The 11,189-nt window shown below is 39.7% G+C and overlaps 1 protein-coding gene across 6 annotated transcripts; it reads left to right on the plus strand.

Annotated features, from left to right (window-relative positions):
- The first annotated feature begins 286 nt into the window (after positions 1-286).
- pax8 (paired box 8) lies at positions 287-9,510 on the plus strand. 6 transcript variants are annotated; one of them, XM_052591701.1, is made up of 12 exons: positions 287-615; positions 954-1,104; positions 3,915-4,080; positions 4,617-4,814; positions 4,975-5,051; positions 5,131-5,256; positions 5,334-5,503; positions 5,580-5,685; positions 6,013-6,252; positions 6,361-6,462; positions 8,039-8,125; positions 8,528-9,510. In XM_052591701.1, the coding sequence occupies exons 2-12, from the start codon at positions 1,083-1,085 to the stop codon at positions 8,596-8,598; spliced, it is 1,365 nt and encodes a 454-aa protein (XP_052447661.1). In that variant the 5' UTR covers positions 287-615; positions 954-1,082; the 3' UTR covers positions 8,599-9,510. The 6 variants fall into 6 exon arrangements, with proteins under 6 accessions (XP_052447661.1, XP_052447665.1, XP_052447662.1 ...); XM_052591702.1 differs by having other exon boundaries at positions 293-615; positions 3,939-4,080; positions 6,010-6,252; XM_052591700.1 differs by having other exon boundaries at positions 296-615; positions 6,010-6,252.
- The last annotated feature ends 1,679 nt before the right edge of the window (positions 9,511-11,189 follow it).

An 11,189-nucleotide genomic window follows, 5' to 3' on the forward strand; every position in this document is an offset into this window, starting at 1 on the left:
AATACTACTACTACTAATAATTATTAGGCTATTATTATTAGCCTGCTATCTCAACAGAGAGCTGAGGTAAACCACTGTAAAGTGCTGGTATCCATCAAGTGAGGGATCAGGTATTTGTCATGATATAATAACAGATTATGGCAAATCATGAGTCCAATTGTGTGTGAACGATGAGCGCGTTCACATCACCCCAGGAGGCGCGTTACATCTCACATCTAATCACTGGGTGAATGGAAACAAGCCCGATCCTTGACAAATATTTCCGTAAACGTTGACGTATCGCTTGGTGTTTTGTTGTGTTCTGGAAGCGCCTGAACACCCAGAATCATCCATCCGTACACTTTGGTCTGGCCGACACCCCGATGGAAACGTCACTCTACACGAACCGCCCCTAAATCCGTCGTCCAATGGTCGAAGCGCGTCCTGGGCGCCGGAGAGCCGCCGGGATAAAACCTCCGCTGGGCCCGTCAGGCGCTCTTACGGCTCCGTAATAGCCTACCGGAGAAACTCTAATTCATCCGACCGAGAAGCCAAACAGAATATGTGCCATTCTAACTGACACTGTGGCGTTGGATAAAAGCCTTCGGATATTTCCAAACATTTCTTCTCCAAAAGGTAAAACATGCTTAACATGCTGAATACAATTTTTGCGCATTGATTTGATGTGGTTTAATGGGGTCGGCAGGTGTACATTTATAGATAACTGCAGATTGTTCACCCAACAACTTCTGTACCTCATAATGTAGCTACAGTAGGCCTATAACACGCAGAAAACAAGCGAAATCTCTTTAAAAACGAGGAGCTTGACGTTAATAACTCATCGACTAAACATTAAGTGCTTAAGTATCGAATATGAGAGGCTGTTTAATGCAAATAGTCATTAATAAATATCAAATAATAAATATATAACAATAGCCGTAACTGTCAGGTTCACCATAAATGTCCTTTTGCAGGGAATAAAACTATCCACGCAGGAATATTTTCACTCAAGACCTCATATGGACTAAAACACAGCAAATTAAGTGAGAGTGGACACTCGGACATTTAACCAGGACATCAAGAGACCAAGACTTCTCTGAGAAATGTCCAACACAACTGGGCGAGGTAAAAACAATAAACGAGTTATTTTGAAATCTATACCGGAATCTGTAGATCACATGAAATGTCTAAATTTATCCTAATTTAAATGACATATTTTGCCATATAGACAACGTAATGTTCATCATTGTACAATAGTAAACTCAGCGAATAACATACAGATTTTCCTTTTTATTTTATTAGTTTATTTTACAAATAGCTACTGTTAATTTACTATCAATTGTAAGAGAAATATAGAAAATGGAAATTTGACAGTAGTGGTTTGACAATTTAGTAGGCTATAGGAAGTTATGTGTCATATATCACTATATTTCCAGCGGTCCGTGTTGGTCTCATGCTATAGGCTATGGAATAGGCTACTTGCTGATATATAGGTTAAACAAATAATAAAACTAGATCCTCTCACATTTATAACATAAATCCGATTAGAAAAAAAGAAAAAGAAATAAAAACTTTCCTGTGAATTGAATTTTTGTTTATTGTTGTTTAAATAGTTTATCAAACGATTGGAGTGCAAAAGAAGTAAGCTGAAATCTCGAGAGGAGTTAGACATGAAGTCTTTACTCGGACAGATATTGACTTTACTTTCAGAGGTTAATGGTTTAAATCTGTTGGTGCTCAGTTCAACAATAAGAGCTATAGCAATTGAGCAGTAAACCTGCTCCAGAACCCGCATTCTAACGCATGGATTTTTGCCGCTATTTTAGTCATTTTTGACTGTATAAGAGCGGTAATGGAGAGAGACATCATTCAGTTTTTGTGTTTAGCTCAGAGAGCCGCTTTCCTGGTTTCGCTTTTTTACATGAAAATTAATTAATCGGTAATATTAATGGTGCGTTTTAAAAGTTTAAATTTAGGTGCTAGGCTATAACGTTTAAAATTAGGCTATTATACACTGCATAATATATAGCACTTCTGTTGAGAAAATATCCCTCTACGATTTCGGTCTCATATTTGTACCTGAACATTTCGTTCCCCATGTATTTAAACTAATGTACAGTCAAAATTATGTTTATGTTCCGTTGTCTTTTGAAACACGATTATTATGGTCCAAATTTGTTTTTGTTTTTTTTTTGTCTCATGTTTTTACCCCCGTGCCGTAGCCTACTGAAATTACTTGCTACGCAAATACTTAATTGTACCAAATAGATCAAGTGTCCATAATGTCAGAACAAAATATATTTAACATTTACAGTAGGCCTATAAATAATCAGTTAATATATATTTTTAAGCGATGCGCTATAGATTTTTGTAGGCTAGTTAAGGCCATGATCCAAAACAAATATCTTTAAAAACTATATTAATAATGTGCATTTACAATAAATAATTACAATCCATCTTCAAAACTAGGCTATAAGATTTGGCTTTGGGTAGGTGAACGTAAAACTTAAATTAGTACAGCATTTGGAATCTGTGTGAACCCAATTTTATATTTTCAGTTTAATCACTTTTAAATTGACACGATTGTGTTTACATAAAATGTTGCTAAATCATTATACACATTTTTTTGTTGTAAGTTAAATGCCATTTGTATTTATTTGTGAAAAATGTGTTTAAAAAAACTTTTTATTGTAAAAATTCTGTAAGTTTTCTATTAGGTTAGGGTGTGGGTTACTAGGCTACTTATACAGCTGTTTATAAAAAAATATATATATATTGTAATAAATTAATTAAATCTATGAAAGGTCGCCATTTAGATCGTGTGTGTGTGTGTGTGTGTGCGTGCGTGTGTGTATTCTCCTGGGGTTTCTCTGCTTTAATATCCTGTCGCTTGCTGACTCTTGGCGAGGAGAGTTTGACACACTCCGCTAACACCGTTAATAGCGCCGTTTGATGTGGAAATGAAAGCTACAAAAGAGCAAAAGGGGAAGAAGAGACTGAATGGGTTAAATTAAAAGTGAGGCGCTTGTGGGAGTCACTGGTGCGGCGCAGCAGGACACACGAGCGCGGACAAATTTCGTCACAAAAGAAAAGAAAAACCCTACATCAACATCTGCTTATTAAAATGTATAAATATATTATCCATAAAACAATGATAATAGTTAGAAGTATTACTTATTACTGAACAATATAAACATCGTATGTTTATTTAAATATATAGGTCTATGGCTACTATATATATTTAAAAAAAATAGACGCAAGTCCCTCTCTCCATTATTTCAGTGCAAAGGATGACATTCTTTCAAACATTATTCTTTTCCTTTGATACAATTGTATAACTTTTATAGTTTTAATTGCCTCAGTACAGGTTATTTATACTCGAAGACACAAAAACGTTAATGGCTAAAACTAGAAATGGCAGGAAGTGTTATTAGTTAATATATTATTATTATAATTTCTTCTATATCTGAGGCGAGTTTAATGCAGTCTGAAAATCCAAATATTCTACAGGGCGACTGTGTCCCACAGGAGCATGACACCTTTTCCAGAAAATGTGTACAGAGCGGTCTAGACCAGAAACTATCTGGTGACAGTTCTAGTGGTGAACTTGAGATTTATATAATCCTTTTAAGTGTGGAACTGGTAACAATGTCTGCTGGATTTATAGAAACTGAGGAAACACTGGAAATGCTGAAGACATCATACTGTAGTGGATGCTATGACATGATATCTGAATATGACATGAATAAGGTTTTATTCTGGACACTATTGAGAATTTCCATAACTTTCAGAAGAGTGTTAATGTGATTTGGTAACTATTTCTGTAATGAGGCAAATTAAATTCACCTGTGCTGACAGAGGCAGTGTTCATTGTGCACGTTTTCCTCATACATTTGGCGTGATGTTTATGTGTGTTCATGTCCTTTCACCCCCAGGTCATGGGGGTCTTAATCAACTAGGTGGTATGTTTGTGAATGGTCGCCCGCTCCCGGAGGTCATCCGGCAGAGGATCGTGGACATGGCGCACCAGGGCGTACGACCTTGTGACATCTCCCGCCAGCTGAGGGTCAGTCACGGCTGCGTAAGCAAGATCCTGGGCAGGTAAACAGTCCTGAGCGGCCCATACTGGAACACACTGAACACACAAACACTTCAACAACAACAGGATGGGCCAAACACATTCACTTATTTTCTACTTTTCCTCATTAAGTGTTCGTTAAGTCTCCTCTGCTCTACTGACAAACATATGGAAATGTAGCAAGTGCAATATTGGATTTTCTTTGGTACTTGTTGTATTTTTTGTTGTATTTAGTTGTTGTATTTTTCTGAAGGCCTTGATTTTATCAGACACAAGTAGTTTCAGCATATCTGACATTCTGACATTCAGCCAGAAACAGGTACTCAATTATGTACTCCACATATATAACTTTACACACAACATAACACTCTATAAGACGGCAGACAGCACAGTGCATGATATACACATGCAGAATGAGCAGACTGAAAGTAGAGTAGATCGAATCTAGCAGAAATTAAAATGAAGAATAAGGGAGCAGACGAGTTACAGGAGGAAGCTGTGAAAACTCACTCCCAGAAGCTGTGTATGTGTTTTGTTTTAATGGTTGTTTGTCTTTCAGGTACTATGAGACGGGCAGCATTAAACCAGGAGTCATTGGGGGCTCAAAGCCAAAAGTGGCGACTCCTAAAGTGGTGGAGAAGATAGCGGAGTACAAGCGTCAGAACCCAACCATGTTTGCGTGGGAGATCAGAGACCGACTGCTGGCCGAGGGTGTTTGTGACGGTGACACTGTGCCCAGCGTCAGCTCCATCAACAGGTACTGAACCCAAACCTCATCAAAGAACATTACACACCACAGAACGTTAATGTTCTTGGAAATCTTCATAGTCTTAGAATTTAGTCCTTAGTTTTCTTTGTGCGAATTTCATCTTCCTTCTTGATTAACTTTGCTAACCCGCTGTTTTCTCCTCTTAAAGGATTATTCGCACAAAAGTTCAACAGCCATTTAACCTTCCCCTGGACAGTAAAGGCCTCAGTCCTGGACATTCACTGAGTAAGAACATACACTAACAATTCACAATAATATCTGATTCAGTTCAGGGTGGTTAAAGTAAAATCGGTTTGATTTACAGTTCCAAGTTCAGCCGTCACTCCTCCAGAATCTCCCCAGTCAGACTCTCTGGGCTCCACCTACTCCATCAGCGGCCTGCTGGGAATCCCACAGACCAGCGCCGAGGGCAAGAGGAGCCACGATGACAGTGAGTCTTACACACTATTAGTGTTAAAGAAAGTCCTGTTATCAGTAAAGAAATAATGAGCTTCCACGGCATGTCAGGTGATCAGGAGAGCTGTCGGCACAGTGTGGACTCTCAGGGCAGCGGCAGCGGATCCCGGAAACAGTTGAGGACCGAACACTTCCATTCCCAGCACCAGGACTGTGGCTTTGAGAGGCATCACTACAGCTCCGACACATTCAACCAGACTGTGGCCAGCAAAACAGAGCAGGTACTGGAGTAAAATGCTGTCCCAATCACTGCGCATGCACACAGATATTCAGCTACTGACTCTCTCTCTCCTGCAGTCACTCTATCCTCTCTCGCTCATCAGTGGCAGTTTGGATGAGGGTAAAAGTGCTTCAGCTATCAGTCGAAACCTGGCAGCACATCAGGGATACACAGTGGTTGCAGGTAATAATCATAATCCATATGTAAAAGCCTTTAATTCCTCATTTATTCTCCTCATAAAAATTATATTTACAAGAAGTGAGGCACATTTACTGTTTGAAAAGACACTTCTGGAGTGCCATGTCCAGCAACACATTACACAGTTAATTTAGAAACCGCTCAGTCCTGTATTCCCCAAATTCATAATTCCTATTTGATTGTTGTATTACCCATTTTCGTCATTGTGCTTATGCTGTCTGTGATTACTGTAATCCATTCCGTTGCTCATCAATTAACATTCATACATTCATTTTTCCACCTGTCCCTCAACCCATTGCTCCGCCTCAGAAGCTCTACAGCCCCTCCCACTCTGTTTGAAACAGGAAATGTCACCCAACATTAACAGCTCAAGCCCCTCCCCCAACATCATCACTAATTCAGCCTTCCTGGAGCTCACTTCCATTTCGGCTCCATCATCAGCGCCCATCGCTAACAGCTGCAGCAACGCCACTCATTTATCTCATGGCTTCAACTCATTTTCCCATCATGCCCCAGTGCACGGGCAGTTCAGCAGCCCGCCGCTCATCACAGGTAAAACTTCACACATCGCTCATGCATCCATCATCCCAGTGTCCCCACCTGTACGGTGTTTTCGATATTGTAAGACAAACCAATGAGTGGATTTGATGACTATTTCAGGCAGAGATGTGGCGAGCTCGATGCTGCCCGGTTATCCTCCACACATCCCCTCGGCCACGCAGACGGGTTTCTCATCATCCACCATTACTGGGATGGTAACAGGTGAGCCAGCCTTTCGAATTCTCTTGCATTTAGCGGTGTTTTTTAAGGCAAGTGCCACCTTTCAGAGGGAATTTTTTCCATATCATTCAACAACACTAAATATCTAAATACGGGAAAGAGTTAATTGAAGTGACACTGGCTGTTCTGAGAAGATTTTGCATTTGTAATCTCTTTATTTTTCTTATGTTGAATGTATCTGAACCACCCAAACTTGAACCATTTTACCCAGAGAGTTCAACATTTTATTCATTTTGACCTGCCCAATAGCACAGGACTACAGGGCATGAGCCAGCCAACCACCCAGAACAGCCTAGCAACTGCACAACAAATCTACATCCCGAGAGACACTTGACAGAGAATAGGAATCACTGTGATTCCTATTTATTAAAACAATCATCTGTCTTCCATTCATTATTTCACCCCTACTCTAGATGTGTACTAGTCTAGCTTAGACTTAAACTTTCCACTGTATGCTATGAATCCGGTTCTTATGACAAATGACTTGTGATGTTCCTCCATTGGATAGAAACATCTGCTCAGTGAGCTCAAAGCAGCAATCCAATATTGGTGAGTTTCACACAGAAATTTGCATTTACTTCAGGAATTGTAAAAATCTAGTTTGGCGATTCCGTGTTCTCATTGGTGCAGCTTCTCTGAAAACAGTCGGTGATAAACATGGTACAGTATGAATGTGAGGAGCGCACAGAGCGTGTGAGAGTGCCGGGAGGGCGGTTTAGAGATTAACAGAGGGACGGGTGGGTTAATCAGTAGCTGGTTTGCTGTGGTAGAGCAGGTCTGGGGACGAATGGGGGGAACGGGGAAGGAGTTCCGCCCTGCTGCCCCTGGCGGCCCCTCTCACCCGACCACACAGAGCCACAGGAACCACACTGGGGCCCCACTGAGGGATCATGACTATCAGTCCTAGAGAGAAAGACAGTCTTGGGAGGGATGCAAACCGTGAATGAATGCACAATCTATATGGAAAAAATATACAGAGAGTATATGCATTAAGGAACAAACGGCAGGAGGAACGTGAGGCAAACGCAGCAGAGCTTGATGGAGGTGCTCAGACTCTGATACACTTTTCTTTTTTTCATCTGAAGTCTGCCCTACCAAGCGCGAAATGAGAGGGTCTGATTTATTATTTTTCTGGTGGGCTTGCTGAGAGGAAGCGTTCATACACAATTACTCACTGAAGGGGGGGATTCAATCCGGCTCCCATAATTACCAATTAGATATTGGAATGTTAAAAAAAGAATGGCAGAGGGAGGCGGCAAGAGCATGAAAGGCTAAAGGAGGAAGTGAGGGATGGAGAGACGCTAAAGCAGACTGACTGTATGCACCAGTGAGCAGCCATCCACCTGCCCAGCCTGTGGGATTAATGGTTTACAAGCGCCTCTAACCACCGAGTGAATGATGTGCTAGCTGCCGAAAGTGCAGACGAACTCGCACAACACTTAACTGGACGAGATCCTAAGTCTGAATCTGTTTTCATTCAAGGAGTTTGTTTGTGGCATGCTTTTTGTTACTGTTGTCTTTTTTAATGGGTTGTTTACGGATGTGTGTTCACCTGCAGGTCCAGAATACATGGGACAGACCTACAGCCACTCGCCGTACTCTTCCTACAGCGACGCCTGGAGATTCACCAACTCCAGCATATTAGGTACGTAGAGCAGAATCAACAGTATGTCTCTGGGGACTTTAAGTGTTTCCACATGGTAATGGTTTTGTAGTAGAGGGTACTCGCATTACATGTGAAAAAAACCCAAAAAACAAACAAACACCTGTCTACACCCAAATGGGACTGCCGTGCCCTTCAACTATTGCATAAAGTTTCAGTCACATGTCCTCTGAGGTAACTTTTTGTGCCTTCAGGCTATTGAACGTTTCTGTGGAAAGAAATAATGCCACAGTCACAAGACGACCGTTTGCCCTCTAGCTCGTGATTTAATTAGAATTACAGAGTAGACCAACTGAAGTTTCAACAATACAAAATAATACAACAAATGTCTGTTCTTCTTTGGCTCCTCGGTTTACTATGTGGACTCCCTGTCTCCCCCTGCAGGTTCCCCGTATTACTATAGTTCAGCCGCGCGAGCGCCGCCTTCATCCACCGCCGCTTATGATCATCTCTAATACCGGAGAAGAACGGAGATGACTTTCTCTTTTTTACAATGGAGTGTGCAGTGAAAGACACAAGGAGTGAAGAAAAACGAAAACATATTGACGGACAGCACCTTTTATTGCCTGTAAATCTATTTATGTTCTTTGTTCAAGGCGCAATTAAAGGCCATTTACAAACACACGTTTACATCTTCTTCCACCAGTCAGAATATTTCTTGCCTGTGTTTTTTATTTCTCTGTTGCTAAAGACAGTTCTCCAAACTGTTTTCATATAGCATATTCATGGACAGAAAGGAGACATAGGAGTTGTTTTTAGCAGCTGAAGCATAGCCTACGCGGTCGACAAATAGGCTACTACGAAACTGCATCCAACTAAACTGTAAAAAAAAAAAGTTATAAATGATTCTAATTTTCCTCACGTGACATTTTGATGTTGGATTCGAACTGAATGAATTTATATCGGATGGCTTCATCGATATTCATACAGTAGCCTAAATATTTAAAACTACATTGAAATAACACAATGTTAACACGCGGATATTTCTCTCTTCGATGTTCCGTCCACCAAATCCACAATGATTATTAAAAGCATCACATTCGGCTGCATATTCAGTCCAAACCATTACAGAAGTTTAATGTTTGGGGGTAATATGTAAATAATGTAGAGGAGGCAAAGCCCTATTAAAATGAAATTGATTTATAATACACATTATTATTCAGGCTGAATCGTTTGGGGATTCATTAGTTATAAAATGTTTATATTATCGCTTTTATTTTTTCCCCATCTTATCATCATGCTTATATTTCTGTGATAAATGAGTTTTGTGTTTCAGAGATTACGTTTTATTGTACTGTTAATTATATTATTCAAATGTAAATTAATAATTTCTACAGAATTATTTTGAATTAAATAAAGCATGACAAAGTCCACTTGTGTGTTTTCCTCTTTGTAGCCTATCATAAAAGTGTAATATATTCCATATTGTCAGAATATAAGTGCAAACAGCTTGATTATTCTTAAATAAATAAAACATTCATATATATATAGGCCTATAGGCCAAATTGTAAAGGCTGTTGCTAGTGCTGCTGCTGCTAGACTGGAGTTGGCGGTGATGATTATGGTGTTTCTACTATTTTCCTGTTTAAAACCATAAATTATGTTGCATATTTTTCGCCAGTCAGCGATTTAACGGAACACATGAAAGGGACAAAAGCAATGATCCTGAAAACATGCGCATCTGTTTAATTTCCTTTTTTATTTTCTGCATCACGTACTTTTATTTGCAATTATTTCTCGCCTCTTTGTGGCCTCATTATAATGGCTCTTTAACGAGGCCACGGTTCGACGGTGCCGCGGCCCACCTGGATCCAGCGCGCGCGTGATGAATGAGGGCCGTTTACATGTGGCAACCGAGAACACGAGCGCCTGGGGCTCCGGTACACGACAAGAATCCTGAACGATAAAGACACTGACCGTCGAAGACCCTCGATATTTACTTTGCTTCGTGTGAGGACTGGATGTTGTCAGTTTAACCGTTTGGAAATGAACCAGGCCTACACTGTGAAATCACACCTGAGCCTTCATGACAGCGATCTTTCGTTTCTGCTTTATAATTTATTACGTTTTCCAAAGTAGCCAATATTGGAACCACAAAGACAAAACTACAATTTACCACCAGTGGGAGAGTAACACAACTGTGTGTAAACTGTAGCCTAAAAACCGTACTATATCGCCCTACACAAACCTACACCCAAAACTAGCTACCCCTCACAGAAAACTTACAAACAAACAAACAAACAAAAAAACCTTCCTTTATGATTTACAAGTTTGTTTCCATAGGGACCTCAATGTAGATCCTCCCGGTGACACGAGTCCCGAGTCCGTGCGTAGGCTGTTCAGGTTTTAGTCCCCACTGGAATTGAATGTGCGCGCGCATGCGCAGAAACACACACATTTTTAATTGGCGATTGAATTAAGTATATATATATATAATATATATATAAAATAAGCAGTAGGTCTGGCCTATTCGGCCGAATTATCCATAAACCGACAGTTAAAGTCGTGTAACCAGTGTTTTACATCCTCCTGAGCCATAAAAATAAGATTTTTTTTTTTTTTTTTTTTTTTTTAAATGTCATTACATTGGTTGCACAAGAAATAAATGTAGGGGAAAAAAAATACTATTTTGTTCAATGTTCTTTGTAGAGGACATCAATTCAAAATACGTTATTTATTTATTTTTTTCCAGTATAGGAAAAAACTTTTTTTTTTTTTCATTCACCAATCAATTTTTAGGTTTCAGACTATTGTGAACCAAACTTTGTACAGAGATGATTCTCAACTATGTTACCAAAGATATAACATAATTATTTGACACTATTTTACTGTGCGTAAAATATCCGTAAATTACATTACCATTTTATTCAATGCATCTATTACACTGCATCTAATTTGCATATTAATGTGTTGTTGGGGCAAACCAAGGAAAAATAAAGTTATAATGGGAGTAATAACATGGCAACATTTTCATAAGAATATATCTTATTTGGAATATTGATCTATAATTTATTTCCCTGTTGTGTCTCCCCAAAATGCCGGATCA

This window comes from Carassius gibelio, chromosome A5, assembly GCF_023724105.1.
Source record: "Carassius gibelio isolate Cgi1373 ecotype wild population from Czech Republic chromosome A5, carGib1.2-hapl.c, whole genome shotgun sequence".
Classification (NCBI taxonomy): domain Eukaryota; kingdom Metazoa; phylum Chordata; class Actinopteri; order Cypriniformes; family Cyprinidae; genus Carassius; species Carassius gibelio.